This window comes from Mixophyes fleayi, chromosome 5 (genome assembly GCF_038048845.1).
Source record: "Mixophyes fleayi isolate aMixFle1 chromosome 5, aMixFle1.hap1, whole genome shotgun sequence".
Taxonomy (NCBI): domain Eukaryota; kingdom Metazoa; phylum Chordata; class Amphibia; order Anura; family Limnodynastidae; genus Mixophyes; species Mixophyes fleayi.
Window position 1 is genome coordinate 23541042 of NC_134406.1, and position 19566 is coordinate 23560607.

General features: G+C 39.8%; 1 protein-coding gene across 1 annotated transcript; it reads right to left on the bottom strand.

The window, feature by feature from the left end:
- Positions 1-11899: 11899 nt before the first annotated feature.
- On the bottom strand, positions 11900-17840 carry FZD1 (frizzled class receptor 1). The gene has a single exon (XM_075211844.1). It carries the CDS (start codon positions 17752-17754, stop codon positions 16108-16110), a length of 1647 nt encoding a protein of 548 aa, XP_075067945.1. The 5' UTR covers positions 17755-17840; the 3' UTR covers positions 11900-16107.
- Positions 17841-19566: the final 1726 nt, after the last annotated feature.

Here is a 19566-nt window from a genome sequence, read left to right on the forward strand (position 1 = left end):
AATCAAAATCATTTTGATCAGATTATTAAAAATGGACATCAGTCCTTTTTGGAGATAACATAGAACAATAGCTTGTACTGGAGTAAATACAAATACAATGTGAAATATCTCAAGTTGTGTCAAGCTATTATTCTGGGAGATGTGAAGGTGCGATAGGCAAAGGAGATGTGAGCAGGGAGTAATTATGTGATTTGAGTCATTAAGTGGGTGGTGTAAAAGAGCAATCTAGCCCCGCCCACCTCAGTAATACCAAACGGCAGGGATTCGGATGATACAATTAGTGTCATCACGTCCCCACAGCTTGAGGTTTAGGGGCTTGATGGTGGAGCAGTCTACACCATGTCCCCACCCACCTTGCAGCAGGTAAGGGTCCCCAGGAGAATTGTCAGCTCTCTCAGGAGTATAGGATGCCCCCTAAATTCAGAAGTCTTCTGTACATTCAGAAACAGTAAGTAACTATGATTATTATATTTTATATAACAGAATTTATCTTTAAGGTCTACTGGTGCTTTAAGTTTGGTTTAAAAATTTAAATCATACTGTTAAAAAGGAAGTACAGTAAATGCATACATAAATTATATTCATGTGGGATGACTTTGTTTTTGACAAAATCAGGAATAACATTGAGGATATTCTGCAGTCTGCTTGCACATCCTGATCATGTTCAGCCACATCATCTTGTGCAAATAATTGATAATCCCACAATCGACACCATTTTTCCATGCTGTTCCACATGGATGGATTTTGCTGCTGGAGGTCCGCAGGTCGCGGCCGTTAAGTTAGCCCAATGACGGGATAGGTGACCGACGGTAGGTAAGAGATTGGGCAGAATAAATGAGAATTGACTCTGTAGAGGTCGTGTAGTACGGCACAGAGGAACAGGATCATTTAGCTGAAGAAACACAGCACATACAGAGAATTCCAAGCCGTATACAGTGGAACTCTGGGTCAGATGCACTGAGGATACACCACGCACAGGAGAGTCACCGGGTCGGATACACAGGTGAACAGGCAGCAACGTAGTCAGTAAGGATAGCCGGGTCAGATACACAGGTACACAGGCAGCAGCCTAGTCAATAAGCACAGCTGGGTCGGATACACAGGTGCACAGGCAGCAGAGTAGTCAATAAAGTTAGCCGGGTCAGATACACAGGTGTATAGGCAGCATAGTGGTCAATAAGGATAGCCGGGTCAGATACACAGGTACACAGGCAGCAGCCTAGTCAATAAGCACAGCTGGGTCGGATACACAGGTGCACAGGCAGCAGAGTAGTCAATAAGGTTAGCCGGGTCAGATACACAGGTACACAGGCAGCAGCGTAGTCAATAAGGACAGCCGGGTCGGATACACAGGTACACAGGCAGCAGTGGATCCAGAAATAGAGGTTAAACAAGCCAAAGTTCATACATAGGGAAACACCAAAACCAGCACAGGGAATAGAGGGAGAGCCAGACACAAAGTAGTAACTTGTTCCTCTGACAAGGCTGCAGTGTCCAGCTGAGCCTTATATAGTCTGCAGATAGTATAAGCCGCCTCCCAGCCACGATCATGTGACCGCCCAACCAGGAGGTGCTGAGCTGTAGGCAGAGGCAGAGGATTCAGCAGCACAGGAGCAGATCAGTGTGTGACAGTAAATAGGACCCTTACCAGGGAACACCACCCAATTCTTTGTTTTCATATATCCCAATCCATAATGATTATTATTTTTCTACTGTGGTGGAAATAAATCAGGTTAAACTTGTCTGCTGAATAATCCCTCTAACACGTATCAAGTGAGTCGCAGAAAACACAAGTCTGGGCTTCCATATCTACCACCTTCTCCATTCACTACAACAGACACTGAGATCCGGCCAGCAGAGCTCTGTACCCTCAATACGTTCCGCAAACAGTGTAATATATTTTAAGAAGAGTTAACCCCCGTGGGTGAGTGCAAACGGGTGGTGTTTATAATCTACTGGTACAGTGTTCTACTTTCTGATCAGTAGACAAGGAGGCAATATGGCATACTAGTGATTACAATCCATATGTTTGTGCACATGGGTATCTTCACATAACATGGGACAGAGGACAAGATAATAAGGACATGTTCTTCTATAGTGTGTCCATGGTCATCTATGTACAGATAGATGTCCAAGTACAGTGCAGCACTTTTCTCACAGTGATTAATGATGGCACAGGGAGGTGACTTTTTACGTTTTAAAAGAGTTGCATTGAAATATCAGGATAAGGCTGGGTACATACTACAGAGAACTTCTCCCAATGCAATATCGTTAATGGATTTACCAATGACCGAAAGTCCCGATCAGTATGCTTGTTCATGTGTACACACTATACACGTTTTACAAGATTTACCTTCAGATCTGTGCTCTTCATCTGTCATACCCATTGGCTGAAAAGATTGTGACTCTGCACACTCCATAGAGATCTGCACACCCCATAGAGATCTATGGACACTGACGGTCCTGAGTACATACACACTGCAGAATTGGAACAACATTGTTCCATTGTTGAACAACATTTTTAGTTCGGTTTAAAACTCAAATGAAATGATACGATGAGCTTTGGAATCATAATCATTCATAGTTGCAGCGAACACACTAATGTGATATCAGGCCGAACGGTCGTTTATCTTGTGATTGACCCGATAATTGGCTGAAAACCCTGCAGTGTGTACCCAGCCTTACACTAATCAATACATTTAATCTTCATGGCTCATATGTAAAAAAATTAACTTGGAAGTTTAAATGCTGCTTTTTACCCATCATACAGAAGAAAAATAATAACTTTGATTTACAATTCATCGTTTTTATCAATTTTGTAATTAAAATAAATAAATAAATACTGTAGATGAAGTTATACGCGTATTAGATTAACGATGTGCTGTTCTGAACACATCTGTTACTAAGTATCATACTTTTTATTGAGTGTTTCTTTAAACTGTGTTAATTACTAATTCCACATATCATATCTGTTCTTTATAAGCACTTACAGGCAAAGCAAAAAAAAACTGCTGACCCAGAGTCTGCCTGGATAATAACATGTTTACCGCAGTGGAGAAAAGTTGGAAAATGATTCCTCTTGGTTAACCAGGTCATGTCAGTGGACTATAATTTTAAACTGACTGAATACTTCCGTTAAGGTATTCATATTTATTTAATTTTGGTAATTTTTGTTTACAAAGTGCTTCAGTTCGTGAGCTGGCAAAATATGAATTTACTTTTAAAAACATACTTTGGAAATATGGTCTAGAGGCAGGCAGTCTCACAGACCATAGGACTCAGTGTATAGCCTTGTCTACACAGGAACTAAATCTGTTTAAAAGAAAACTAATTACAAGAGGATAGAAACAAATCTTCAATTATCCAATTACTTGAGAGCAAATAAGACACAATTTAAAATCTGCATTCTAGAAAAAGGTAGGAGCAGATATTTGAAATGGATCTACACACAGCTGAGGCAGAAATTTGAAGGGCTAGAATAAGGTTAATAAAAATACAGCCTGTCAGGAACCAGTACCTCATGAATATTAGTCAGGCTTCATGAATATTAGTCAGGCTTCATGAATATTAGTCAGGCAGTGTCTTACTGATGTCACTGGTTCCTAGCAAAGTGGTAGGCTACATTGTCAGTGTCTCAGTGATGCCACTGGTTCCTAGCAAAGTGGTAGGCTACATTCTCAGTGTCTCAGTGATGCCACTGGTTCCTAACAAAGTGATAGGCTGCTTACTGATCCAATCCAAAAAATGTATTTTAAATATTTTAAATAGTATAATTTGCTGTCCCCACACGCTGCAATATTGTACCCGATATCAGGCAATTAGCCCACTATTGCAATGTGTGTAGCCCAAAAATGACCACAATGATAATAATCCAATATAAATTGACCAAACCGTTATCATAAAGGTTGGTTGGTCGGAAGATGCCCACAGATCACTGTCATGCCCGTTTGTATGGTCCTTCTGATGAATACCCAGCCATGCTAGGAGTGATCTAGGTGCTCTCTTCTACATTAATTGAAGTTACTTGCAAATCATGGCGCAAAACACCTTTTAAGCTTCCCTTACCGGATCATATATAGTTTAATACTTAAAAGATAGGCAATCAGAGCCATCTCACAATACTATTCTCATTGCGCTCTCTCTATATAGAAAAATACTAGCCAAGATCAACTTGACGGGTTCTACTAAAAACAACCCAAAGTTGCCTACATGCACTATTTTATTTATTTTGTTATTTTAAGACAAAATTGGCAGCAAATTGCAGCATTATAGGTCAAAATAAATATTGATCCAGAGCAACATCTTACCACGATATTGGTCAGTATGGATGGTACAGTGGCCACATACACACACATACACTCCTTCTGTCCCGGTCTTCTAGCTGTGAAGGCAGATTGTAGGGAGCAGTGTTGAATGCACGGAGATGATTGGGGGGTTGCAGAAACCTCAACCAGCTCTATACTCATGGGTAGAGATTAGCGAGTTTTGCAGCGGTACCGTCTGTTTCCCAGCAAAGTTCCGCTGTTGCCTTGCCCTGTCACGGAATGGCAATAAGTTAAAACAATATATTTAATCAAATAAAGAAAAACCTATCTGTAATAACATATCAGTGGGTGTTTAAATCAAGTGTGACAAGATATAATAAACAATTTTGACAATAAAGCAGGAAGGAGCTGGGGGCCACAGGTGAAGTCTCAAAGGGCCACATGAAGACCTAGGGCTGTCTGTGCCCCATCATTGCTATAAATAGAGATGGAATGACCATGGTGTCAATTCATTCTGCTCTGTGGTGTTGTTGGAGGAAAATAAGGGAGAGTTCAGGGACGGAGCAAAAATCCCACACGGAACACTTAAGATCATATCTGCTGGAGAAACATGCAAAGTTCTGCTCCAAATGCAGAATAAGGCGGATATTCCGTGGAACAGTTTTGTCAATGTGGCTCATCTCTACTCATGTGGTACACCTACTACACTGCGGTGGAGACATAGGCAAACCGAGGCGGGGGGGGGGGGGGTTCCCAGAGCCTGGAAACCCCCCTCCAAGGCTGGGGCACTGTATAATTGAGGTGGCTGGACCCTGCTCCCGCTTCACACAGCTCTGCTTGAAAAGGGAGAGCTACATGCACCTAACAGTAGTGCACACAGCATTGCCCATGTATATTATGGGAATAGGAAGAGTTGGAGAGCAGCCAAGCACTGTCTAAAATTATAGCCACACCCCCATGCATGCTGGTCACGCCCACTGGTGGCGTGGTGTGGAAACTCCCCTCTACAAATCCTGCATTTGCCCCTGGAGGGGTTGCCTCAAAGTGCACAATCCTTTTAAAGAGGGGGTCCACTGTGTTTTATCTCAAACAGTTCATTTAACAGTAACCAACTATATAGTCACAAGTTATGTCATCACAGGAGCTAATCAAAATGCATATACACCTTCTTGGGTGAGAACTATAAGTAGACATGAACAAAGCTGCAATCAAATTTCACACAAATAAAAATTCATGGAAGAACCAGCCACCAAGCAGAGGTGCGGAGTCCCAGTAACACAATCTTCCACTTTCATTCTTGCTTCACCATTATTCAGCACTAAATCTGCAAATTCCACATTTGTAACCTATAAGTAGAGCTGATCTCTGCTCTGTGGTTGGAGAATAATCAGGGAGTCCAGGTGGAACAAAAATATTAGAATCAAACACCAACAATGATAAGGGGAATTCTGGCCAAAACATAAAATGATAGGAGGATTTCCTCGTGGAACAGATAAAAGGAAAGTGTATATTGTTAAAGCAACTGTCGGATTGGTATGATGTCATTAATACGTTTCCATATTTGTTATTGTCTGGAGGTGGAGCTGGAGCCTTTCTCAATGGATCGGTTGACTTTAGCAGTGGAGCAGAATTGTGGAACAACTTGAGAAGTACACAGGCACATCGCCAAAGCATCAAACATTCATTCACAGTTTTATTCTTTAGGCTGTCATTGAAACTTATAGTGATCTGTAGATTATTTTTGATAACGATGAATATTTATTGTAAAAATACTGCGTTTTTGTCATTCATAGGTTTGTGTTTCTTTGCTTTCAGACAAATATTTTTGTATTGTCCTTCATTCTTTTGCATTATTTTCAGATTGTATTGCTGCACTGTAAGCATTTACATCACCAACAGCTTTTTGTTGTTTGTTTTGATTATTCTATTTTATGTTATATATTTGTTGAGGTTTGTCATGTTTATATCTCACACTGTGTTAGTTAGACTCCAGATGACAGCATATTTGACAAGACATTTATATTATTACATGGTGCCTTTGTGAGTAACGTTTTGTTATAGTAAACACAGCCCGTGAGTGTAAATAACATGGTGTCAGACTGCACAAGTGTTTGTGATACACATCATTTTCTACTACTCACAGTGTTTTTCTTGTGTTATATAAACATGTTTATTCTTCATAAGACATACATAGCAGACTGCATTATGGGTGTTGACTTGACAGGCACTCTACTGAACATAGCTAGTTTGGTTTAAATTGTAAGTTATTTATGCAACTAGTTTGCTGTTGTTTTGTTCTTCCATGATGTGAGCGCTTTATGAAATATAAACTCTATGAAGTAAGTGGCATCATTTTTGCATTTGCCTTCCCATTTTGCTACAAATATAATGGATTAGGCTCTTGTGGAATAAATGTTGAACTATACTGGTTGATGCTCAATCCATTCTATACATTGTCAAAATCTAAGAGTAACTAAGAAAATACAGTTGGATGTATGAACTTCATTTCATATAGATGTGCATTTAATACCTAATTTTTCCTGCACCAATTTTATAGGAGCCTCACATCCCTTCTCTGTGCTGTTGGTGAACACTGCTACTTCCATTATCTAACTCTCAGTCTGTGGCTTCCCATTTGCCTCCATTACTCTCCACATATCACAATAATGCCCCTCAGGGCCGGCAGACCCTGATAAGCGGGGCAGGAGCTATTTTATTTTTCGGCATAATGCTTTCTTATGTTCTGAGTTCCCGCTCTAATAGAGTGGGTATCGGAACAAGTGTAGGGATAGACAGGACTTGCATATGCTTCGCGAGGGGGCTTCACGACACATGCACAAACTCAGGGCACTGGAGATCCCAGCACCGACCCTACCCTACTGTCACATGCAGACCTGGCCTTAATCACACAGGTGGACAGATCACGGTCTCCTACAAAATTAGAACTCCTGAAATAATCTGTGCTTCTGTGGAAAATGTGATATTCTAATTGCCTAAATAGCTGTAGCCCTGTCCATTTTCAAACTGAAGACATACAAGATCGGACCTTAGCCAAGCGTTCCATAAGAACTGATTGTCTTGAAGTTGTGCATATATTCCGGAAGAAATAGTGTGTAGAAGTAGTGAACACACTAACACTGAAGCAGCCCAGACAGACACTATGGAGCCCAGACGTGATGGGAGCCCTGTGTTGCTAATCCATTTACATCAGAGGCCCTCCGCACATACCGAGACCAGAACCGGGAATACTCACCAAATAGCAGTAACTAAAATGATTATTTTTCTATGTCCACTTATAAACACTCTTTGCCTAAACTCAAACCTACCTGCTGATTGCGTACACCTGTAAAAAACTATATATAGTATATAATAGTTATGATTCTGAGGCTGATTTTTTTTTCTCTTTACATTAAACAAGTTCAGACGTTACGGGTCGTTTCTGAAATTGCGGTACACGCGTTTTTTGTGCCAATGCACCTCTATGTGACAGAGCGCATACACAGATGCCCGCCTTCCGCTTTTGGGAAGCGTCTTCATGTACACAATTTGTCTGGACGTTTACGGTGTTTGTGGGTCCACATGGGAATGTGCATACTGGGAATGGAATAAAAAGTTAAAGAAAATTACAGCAAAGTTCTTCCTAATATCACTTATGGATCAACCCTAATTAACGACATTTTTCCAATGTTTCTTCCAAGATATTCCGCTTTCCTTTATTCCTTAAATGCGTCATGTTAGTAAGGGGATCAATTTTATTCCCTGTGTCGCACTGAAGAAGACCAGCGGTACATGCCAGATTTTGCTGCAGACCCAGATTTAATATGACCCTTAGTATGTCCAATAACGTCCTGTATTCAAGTTAATTCCAGACTGCTGCACCACACCTAATGCTCCTAATATAAACTGAGGAGAGCACAACCTGTTCATTGTTTTTAAGTGCAAACATATGTTATACGCTACTATGTAATGTGTCAGTGTATGTATGTTTATTCTCCACTTAAACATAACATTTACTGGCGGATAAGACAAGTCCATCTGGTCTGTCTGCTTTAGAGCTTAGATTTTTTTGAGGGAACGTGTTGTTATTGTGGTTTTTCATTTAGTTGTTTTCTTTTTCTTAGTTCTTCACATTAGCCTTCTATTTAACTTGTGTATTTTTGAATACTTTAACTGTAAGTGTCTTCTGCTGGGTGACTTATTGCCTGGTGACAGAGCGCTAAACACTGCCGCCTGACTGCACCGGGGTCATCATCATCGTCATCATCACCATTTATTTATATAGCGCCACTGATTCCGCAGCGCTGTACAGAGAACTCACTCACATCAGTCCCTGCCCCATTGGAGCTCACAGTCTAAATTCCCTAACATACACAAATGATTCTGACCGGTGCCGTATTGGTGTGGAATGTGTATGTTCTCCTCGGGTCTGTTTGGGATTGCTCCCGTTTCATCCCACGGTCCAAACACATACTGGTGGGTTAAGTTGTTAATTGGCTGCAAAGGGACATGGGCCGATGCGGATGATTACATACTCTCTCTACAGCGCTACGTAAAATGATTGGCACTATATAAATTAACAATAATAACTAGTAGTATCAAATTTATACAATGTCAGTTCAGCCTACAATATGGCTGGTTCCCATGTACGTTGTTGATCGGTCCAAAAACACCTGGATATACAGTCTACAAAGCTCTGTGGAGATTGTTAAGCATTTATTTATTAGGGGGGTTAAAGTAAACCTAACATCAAGATACCATTTCAGTATATTGCATGTAATTGAAAATCATTAGACTCTGCAACTTATTTCAAAAAATATCTAGTTATTAGTTTATTGCGTTTTTGTTATGTTCCCGTTCTATTGTATTTTTGTGTGTTTACAGATTTGTCTATCTGTATACCATATATAGTTGTGCTTGTTGCATATTAAGAGATTTGGTCAGTGACACTAAATCCATAAATCCCCCCAAAAAAGACCCTAGAGCCTATGTGTACCTGTGTGGTAGGGAACTTAGGGGGATATTTACTAAACTGCGGGTTTGAAAAAAATGGAGATGTTGCCTATAGCAACCAATCAGATTCTAGCTCTTATTTTGTAGAATGTACTAAATAAATGCTAAGTAGAATCTGATTGGTTGCTATAGGCAACATCTCCACTTTTTCAAATCTGCAGTTTAGTAAATATACCCCTTAGACTGTTAGTTCCAATGGGACAGGGAAAGATGTGAATAATGAACTGTTCTCTGTACAGTGCTGCATAATATTATGGCACTATTTAAACGATAATAAATATATATACACCACCCTTTCATAATGTCACCTTTCGGTCTTCATCACTACAATTCTGGTTCTCTTGTCCTAGAAATAATTCTTTATTTAAATATGCTGCCTATACACTAGAAGAAATCTTCATGTTTGAACATTTGTATTGTGCATAGAGAGCTTTACAATTCTGTCTGTGGTAAAGTTTAGCAGGTAAATGTTACAATACCTGAGAGGACGTGTAAACGAGCTGGTAATATTTATTGTATATAACCGGAATGGGTAGAATCCTACAAACCTGGAAGTGTCAATCTTGTAAACTGTAAGACGAGCAGCGATATCTGCAGCAACAGCGACATCACAAGAATGTCAACCAGGTAAATTGCTGAATCACTGGAAATATTTAAGCTGCTATCAACATTTTAAATATCTTGAAAAAAAATGTAGTTTACTATATGTACAATGATAATGTCAAATGAAATGTTTCCCCCCCCCCCCCCCCCAATTACACAAAAAGTAAAGTTCAAATAAATGAACAAGATTAAATAGGGCATTGTATCATCTGAATTGTTAATGGGTATTTTTAGCTGGTGGGTGAATGCTATAGGTCTATAACCGGCCTGTTAGTGACATCATAGACTGTCAGTGTTCACAATGCACATTATGGTTGGGTTATTATTAGATCCATTCTATGAAACAATATTGAGGATATATAAAGATACGTCTGACTCCTCTAACTGGCCAGGGTCTCCCCTGGTTCCACAACAAAATAAACACATAACAATGTAATTAATACTATTTACAAGGTATTGTCTTCCCTTAATTCCTTTATCAGCATATAATATCGTTTCACATATATTGTATTAAATGACATGCCTTTGATCCTAAACTATAAACTTAAAGCTGAAGGCGTCATGTTGGCACAGTGGTTAGCATTGCTGCCTCACAGTGCTGGGGCCATAGGTTCGATTCCGACTAGGGCACTATCTGGGTGGTGTTTGTATGTTCTCCCTCTGTTTTTGTGGGTTTCCTCCGTAAGTTGATTTGACAAAATTAGCCTTCGTGTGCAGAGGTTGAATTAGGCTAAGCAGGCCATTTTAACAAAAGTTTGGGCGTTCAGGCCAGCCCACCGATATCTCAGGCACCAGTCCTTCTGGTCAATGCTAGACTGTCAATGAGGGTCTACTCTCCATATGTAGTACTCATTTTCCTCCCAGCTCCATCACTCACACAGACTAGAAAATTGTGAATGTAAGCAGTACCAAGGAGTGATGATGGCACCTGATTTGATGAGCTGGCGCAACTGTCCAATCAACTGTCTCGGACACCTGTGCACTGTTCTGTTTAACATTCAACATTCTGAAATGGTGTGTGTGTGGAGGGTACAATAAGAGCTCCTTTAATAATGTGGAGATTGGGTTCCTAGAAAAGAATTTCTGTCTGGAGTTTTTCTTTAAGCATATATTTGGTATCTCAAAAAACTTGCGTACAGAATACTCAGCATTATGGATAGGTGGGCTGTAAGCTTTTTTTTTCAAGGATTAACCTTTACTCCAACAAAGCAAACAACCAGAACTAGTAAAATAGGAATACCTAAACTCATGTCAGGTATGTCTTTCACTAGTTAGTTTGCTGTTAAAATACAGCAGTTCCCATTTTGTGTTAGCTGTTCGCTGGCGTTTAGTCACCTGTCCATCCTCTGTTGTGCTGTCCTCTATGCACAGCATGATGAATGCAACGCTAATGGAACACTGATTAGTATTTTAATGGAGTGTGCATATGGAAATTGCCAGACTACGAAGACCAAATAATTAGATAAAAACACATTAATAGCACTATACAGATTATAGTTTCTAAAAGGTCTCTGGTTATAAAACTTTGATATTTTAAGTAAGGATCAATGATCCCTATTACAATCTCTGCTGGTTATCTGTTTACTACGCTATGAATCGGGGGCAGCACAACAAACCATGGTCAGATAAGCCATTGTCTGTTAATGTCACGTTTCCTAAAGTTTACTTGTTATTGCATTTTACCTAGGCAGTGCAGGCAACAGAGCTACCAGCACCAATGAAGGCAAAAGTACAGAAATAAGGGGGGGGGGGGGGGGGGATTACCCCCAAATAACTCAAATTCATATATTTTATGGAATATTTATGGACAAACAATATGTGGAGATAAATGCAGTGTATAGTATATTAGGACTAATATCAATGCCATGGAATAATCCATATCTACGAATGTTATTGATGAAAGTCTGTGCATGTACATTTTATAGAAAATAAATAACAATATTTATATTAAAAGAGGTCACTTTGAATTTACACCAATTAATGAAAGAAACATACTTAATAAAGGTAAACAAAGTTTTAAAAAATTACTTCATTTTTTCTTTTTTTTTTAAAGCCAAAACCAAGTTCGATATATAAGCTGTACATTATAAGCAAATATACAAATGCATATACTGGTATCGTCGGGACTTTTTAAAAACATCATGTATTATTGCATAGTAGTACACTGTGTTTAAGGTTCATGGTAATTCTTGCGAAATGTGTACTTGTAGTCCTATAGAAAGCCTTCTCCCCCACAATATTTACTTACCTCCCACACCATGTGATAATCTTCTGAAGTCTGAGACATAATGCATAAAAACTGAAATGCAATCAATACCCTACATGGTAGGGATTATTCAACACGTGTAACAGAAATAGTTCCTTAGTATAATAATGTAAATGGTAATCTTGTTTACAGAATAAAAACGTCAATACTGTTTCTGCAACGGAATGCTGAGTAAAAATGCAATAAAAAAACAGTAAAAAAGCAATAAGTGACTTTGCCTCTCTCTCCTTTATTTTACTTGAGCTCATATTCCGCAGGTTTTTGAGTATAAACTCCTGTATACTATAAAATATAATCCACCAGTAAGGCCATAACCTCAACACAGCCTGGTAAGTCATATGGTTATATATTATCAAGCAATGTATGTAATTAAAGTATAACTGTATTGTATCTTTGCTTGTACACATGTAATGTAAAGTCTCAATAACTGTAAATACAATAAAAAGGTGTCAAACAATAATAAATATATAAAACATTAATAAACCTCTAGTTAGTATCAAAATAGAACCACAGCCTAAGAGGCCTTTTCAGACCTTGAACAAGTCTGCTATGATAATAATAAAAAAAATACTAATTATAAACTGTACTGTGAAAACTTGCTTAAAAGGCTATGTTATGTGCATACTTTAGGGGTGTATTATTGCGTGTCTACATAATTTAGCACGTGTTGTCCTTTAACGAAGGAACGAGTTTGTTCAGCTTGTGGAATTCAACAAAACTGCTGCAGATCTTGTGTGCTGTCAAGATACCGTTGTATTTCCTGAGGCCTAGGGCAGAGGATGGGAAAGACTGACAGCTGCACTCTCATAAGGATTTGAACAAGACACTACAATATTAAGTATATGCAACCTTTGTCAGGCCCCAAAATAACATTCAAACACCAGTGTCCTGAAGGGGCATTTGTCCCCCAAGGCCATTCTGGTGTAGCCAAATTCTGGAGCTAACAAGGAGGGGCTACTACTGTCAAATAAAATGCAATCTGAGAAAACCATTAGAGGCCCGAGTCATTAAAGTAAGGCAAAAAATAGGAGTAAATATTCTCCGGGACAAACCATGTTACAATGGAAGGGGTGCCAATGAATTTTTTATTTTGCACATAACTTAAGCACTGGCTGTTTTTTCATCTAGCACACAAATACTTGTTATCTTTATTTTACACTGAAATGTAAAGTTGATCTAGGACATGCCCTATCCCAAATATAAATCTGTATCCACATTTCAAATTTACCTCCCCCTCCGATGTAACATGGTTTTGCCCAGGTGCAAAGTTACGCCTTTTTTATGCTTTGCTCTCCTTACTGACTCAGGCTCTAGCTGTTCATATCTCACACGTCATGGATGAATGCCTAGAGATTCGGGTATGTACTAAATATTTCAGAACAAATTCTGTATCCCGATCACAGAGTTCATGAACTATTCTACATTGAAACCTATTCCAACAACAAATACAAAAGTTTAAATTAAATGTATCCTTATGATAGATAGACCTCACAGTTTACTACAGACATAATAAGTGTCTATCAACAGTTTCATTGAATTAATTCAAAAATCCAAACCCCTAACCCTTAGTACAAAAACAAAACAATAAGGTATGCTAACTGTGATATATGGCTTAAAAAGAAAATTATAACATGATTACATATATAAAGTATCAAATAAACTCTGTGTGACTTTATGTTTGTGATTTATTTTTTTTGTAGTATAGTATTTTATTGTATGTTGAAAATAATGTGGATATAAATTAATTGTATAAAGACAAACTGAAAGTTCTTAGAGATTATTTCATGGTAGATTTTTCATATACAACAAAAAAATAATTAGTTTCCAGTCTATATAACTAACTACTCCATAGGTTTGAAAATGCATTCATTATACCATATATGTGAATACATTTTACATATAGACATAATCATTTGAGAAGTTTCATTCAGTCATGTGTGCTTAGTTTCTGATCTGGGGAAAGGCTGTAAATGTAAATATTCTATTGTCACTAGCATTTGAGAAAAGGCAGAACAAATGCTTTTCTGGAGTCAAACAAGCAAAACAAAGGAATACAAATTGAAAACAAAACAAAAAAACTGCAGAAAAACAAAAATATTTTTAAAAATTCATTGTTTTTTTTTTTAAACAAGATTATGTCTGTTATTGTCTCAGGAATATAAAGAATTGGTGCTTGTAGCTGAAGGCGTGGAATTCGAAGCTAAAAGAATGCACTGTGGAATCAGTCCTTGATTCTGTGTTTATTGCAAAGAAATTAAAAATGATATATGTATATATAAACTATTTCTATATAAATATAAATGATCTTCTGAAAGCAAACAAAAACTATATTTATAAAAAAAAAATGCATTTTTTTTCCGGGCATGAAAATATACATATAGGAAAATAAAAATCAGACATACTTATTATATATTGAAATTTGGAGACCAATACAGCATGACATTTGTTCTTTGTAACAATAATGGGAAAGAGTGAGAGTTATATAGAATTTTCCAAGAATAAATCGTTGTTTTTTTTTTATTTATTTTCTATTAAAAAATAGTAAAAAAAAAAAAAAAGTCTAATCACCCCCAGATCTTTGTAATAAAATAGCAATAATAAAAATCATACCAATACCAATTATTTAGCTTATTTGTGGTTTTTAAATTGAGTAAAAAAAACAAAAACAAAATCTGTGTTTAATTATTTGGCCCTTTGGTTGTGTGGTATAGTTTCGGCCAATTGAAATCAACCAGGATAAGCTTTTAACCACAAACAAAGCAAAATTGCATTCTTTTCATGGCAAATTTGCCCCACATCCTGTTGCCATCAACATACCGCTATGCAGAAAGGAAGGAAGCTAAATAATACATTATTTTAGTCCATTGCTTTCTGGTTGGGTAGACTCTTAATTAACCCCAGCACAATTAACTGTGCCCACGCTGGCAATTATCTAGTAAAATCAATTGGTGCTCAGCCAAATGGATATTACAAACAGATTTGTATCAGGGGTTAACAAAGGAAGCTCTATAGAGTGTTTTTAACAAAAGACTCAACTTTCAGCCTGCAACGAACGAGTTAATATAGAATCGCTAGTTTGCTGGACCGATACAAAAAACAAGTGCTTATATGGTAAACTAGCCCATAAGAGCAGCAGTTCTCAACCTTCCTTATTTTATAAATCCAGTAATTACATTTTAATTAACTGAGTAAGTAACAGCTATCCAACCCACAATTTTCTATAGCAAAGCTTCCCACATAAGCTTTATAATTCATTCATAGTTCTATTAAAAATATCATTATGATTATTATTTTTTTTTATTAGTACAAATATTTTTATTTTTTTTAGATTGAAATGTCCTAATTGTGCAAGCCAATCATTTCTGTAATAAGTAAACAGCTTGGTTGAGAACCTCTGCCCTTTGAGTCTTTTAAAGCACTAATTGTAAAAACAAAAATAAATAAAGAAAAAATGAAGAGATAACAGTGAAGCTAAACAAATAGTTTTCTGAAACTTCAAGCTTTAATTTATCAAAGGAGGGGGGTTAATAGATTGTTGTGGCACTGAATTGTTGCAAAAGAAAAAAAAATATCTGTTGTCTGGAGAAAGGTCAAAGGTCTCTGTGCTGGTGGGAGCCAGTGAGCTGAGGCATAGAGGTATTTTATTAAGCTAAAGATAAGAAGCTGCTTACAAGTGCTATCAAAGTCCTTATTTTTAAAGACTCACCCTTTCCCAAAAAATAAAGCATTTTTTTTATTATTATTATTCTTGAAGCAGATGGCATAGCGAACCCATAAAGCTTCCCATTAATACCCAGCAGCCTTAGAACCCCCAAATAGTTAGAACATCCTACGTTAAAAAAGGTATGATCTGTTGTCATTTAAATACAAAATATACTTACAAAATGTTACAGCTGTTATTTACAACAAAAACATACACAGTGTACAATTCAGCAGTCAGTTTTTTGGGGGGGGCGGTGGGATTCACACCGTTGTTTCCCCCTGTTTACTGTTGGTGAGTCTGGTGTAAAACTTTCTCCAAGAATTGAGAGTTTTGCCAGACCAGATCCAGAAGCCAGAGGTTATTCCTACAATTAAGGTCATGAGATATTTGATCATGAAGACAGTAAAATCCGGAGTCATAGGGGGGTGGTGGGTACTGGGGCAGGGGATGGCATAGGTCTTGCAGCTTTGGCTCACCCAACTTTTCTCCCACTGTTCCCTAAACGCTTGTTCATAAAAATAACAAGCGATGACAATGGTGGCGGGGACAGTGTAGAGGACGCTGAAGATCCCTATCCTCACCATCAGCTTCTCCAGCTTCTCTGTCTTGGTGCCATCATGTTTCATAATGGTTCTTATCCTGAAGAGAGACACAAAGCCAGCCAGGAGGAAAGAAGTGCCAATGAACAGGTAAACAAAAAGTGGGGCCAACACAAATCCACGAAGGGCATCCACGTTATTGATCCCCACGAAGCAAACCCCACTCAGGATATCTCCATCCACTTGCCCAACAGCCAGGATGGTGATGGTTTTGATAGCTGGCACTGCCCAAGCGGCCAAGTGGAAGTACTGAGAGTTGGCTTCTATGGCTTCGTGTCCCCATTTCATGCCAGCTGCCAGGAACCAAGTGAGAGAGAGGATAACCCACCAGATGGAGCTGGCCATGCTGAAGAAGTAGAGCATCATGAAGAGGAAGGTGCAGCCCTCCTTCTTGGTGCCCTGTGCCACCGTCTTGTAGCCATCCTCTGAGAAGCTCTCGTTGCAGACCACCTTGTCCTCCAGCAGGAACCCAGCAATGTAAGCTATGGCCACCATGGTGTAGCAGCCGGAGAGGAAGATGATGGGTCTCTCTGGGTAGCTGAAGCGCTTCATGTCCACCAGGTAGGTCAGCACCGTGAACAGGGTGGAAGCGCAACACAGCACCGACCAGATCCCGATCCATATGCGGGAGAAGCGCAGCTCCTCTGGGGCGAAGTACATCAGCCCGTGGACCCTGCCAGCCTCGCAGGGGGGCCCGCAGTCCTTCTCCCCCAGGAAGTGGTAGTTGACATAGGCTGGCACCTTGAGCGCCCGGGGGCAGCTGAACTTGTAAGGAGCCCTGATGTTGGGGTTGCTGGTCCAGAGCTCGGGCAGAGCCGGGGTCGGGGTGCCCTTGTCGGAGGTGTTCTGCCCCACGCACAGCTCACCAGCCCCGTTCACCGGGAACTTCTCGCAGCGCAGACTCTCCGGCCACTGGAAGCCGAACTTGTTCATCAGCGCCTCGCAGCCCTGCCTGGCCCGCTCGCACAGAGACCTACATGGGGGCAAAGCTTGTTCCAGCACAGTGCACACAGGCGCGTACATGGAGCACAAGAAGAACTTCAGCTCCGGGGAGCACTGCACCTTCACCAGCGGGTAGAACTGGTGCACCTCTAGCCCGGCGTCCTCCTGGTTCGTGTGACCCAGCAGATTGGGCATGATGGTCTGGTTGTAAGCGATATCCGTGCACAGCGGGATGGAGATGGGCTGGCAGTAGCCGTGGTCCGGGATAGAGATGCCCTTCTCCCCATTGTACTGCGCCTCCACCGCCAGGCAGGCACAGAGCAGCGCCACCAGGCTGCAAAGTTTAGAGAAGCCCCGCTGTGCCATGCTGCCAGGATCCCTTGCCAGGTGAGTTGAGTGTGTGCAGCATGAAGTCTCAGAGGGCGGCTGGCTCAGGTTCTGCTCCTCTCTCTCTCTCTCTCTCTCTCTCTGGATGATCACTGCCCGGTCTCCTCTCCCACAAGCCGCCCCAGTGACTGCTCTGCACACGGGAGCAGAGCGCAACTCACTCTGACCATTTGTGTCAATCCTTCAACTCATCTGGGCCGTTTCCAGGCTCCCCGCTGCCCGCCTCTTTACTGAGAGGGAGGAGCCTTGAAACCGAAGCGAACTTGTCTGCTAAGTTAGGGATCCTCACACAACTGTTCCTTGACAGCCTGTCTAAAGTTTGTTTTTTAATGAACCCCGGCTATTCCTTCATACTTCGCAGCTTTATCAGGTTGCAAAACAAGAAAAAAAAAAAAAAATTAAAAATAGAAGGTAGCTGCACAAGCCAGCACCGTGCCATGTCTGTGTGATGACAGCCAGGGAGGGAATTGGATGTCAGTTTAATGTGTGTCTGATGTCTTAACAGTGCACGGTGAGAGTTGTGAAACGATATTTAACAAGCTGCTATTATTTATAGAAAGCATTTGACAGGGTAGACGTGTGTTTTTTTGTTTTGTTTTTTACTAAGATACAAAGTTCATGGGGTTGCTTGATGCTAAGTATTTTTCATGCGTTGTTAATGTGTTATTTTATAGATATATCATCATCATCATCAATTTATATAGCGCCACTATTTCCGTAGCACTGTACAGAGAACTCACCCACATCAGTCCCTGCCCCATTGGAGCTTACAATCTAAATTCCCTAACATACACACACATATTATGAAACACTTTGCATAATTCCCAGCAGATCAACAAACTCCCATAGAATATTGAAAATGTATCAGTAGTAATAATAATAACTAAGCCTTTGTGGCATATTTATCCGTTAACGAGTTTTGCCCCACTAACTATCATGTCATCTCAGTACAGCGCATCCGATAGGAGGCTATCCTGGTGATGATTTCACTTACCTTAAAAGTTTCGTCCTCTCTACTCTCTGACCATTATGGCAGAGTTGCTTTGCACATATGTGACCTTAGAATCCTATGGGGACTTATTTTGTGTACAATAATAGTGGGATCCTATAATTATAAATAACAAAGACATTTAATATTGCAGTTATCCCCGAAAACTGCTGTTTTCAGAGGGATTTTCTGCTCTTATGCCCCTTTATTTCAAGTATATCCATTGTTGGCACGTAGAGGAGCTAGCTAGTCGTTCTGTATGATGCCTCAATATTGAAGAGAATGCAGCCTATCAATTCACTATGTACTTGGGACATCACCTAGACATAAAGTCCTTTGTGCCTCAGGGTGGCAGCTAGTTCTGAATGAATTGATAGACTGAATATTGGTCCATCCCACAAGATGTCTGCCTCCAGTAGGCGCAGGTGACAGGTAATTGAAGCCTAGGGCGTAGGATGGGGAGACATAGATTGACAGCCAAGCTTTCAAAAGGATTAGCAGAGTGCTTTCAATATTGAGTTTTATTGACAGCTAACTTTCTGCCATGCCCAAAAACCATAAAACACCGGTATCCTGAGGGGCATTTGTCGCCCCCAAGGCCATTCTGTTGTAACCAAATTAATTCAAGACAGAGGAGATGCCTATGGAGCCAGCAGGGATGGGCTACTGTGGTCGGATAAAATACAATTTGAGAAAAATATTAGCTGTTCATAACTAACACGTCATGGATGAATACCTAGTAATTCAGGTATGTACTAAATATTTCAGAACAAATACAGTATCCCGATCACAGGCTTGCACTG

Coding starts and splice junctions, on each gene's coding strand:
- FZD1 (XM_075211844.1), bottom strand. CDS start 17,754: ATGGCACAGCGGGGCTTCTCTAAACTTTGCAGCCTGGTGGCGCTGCTC.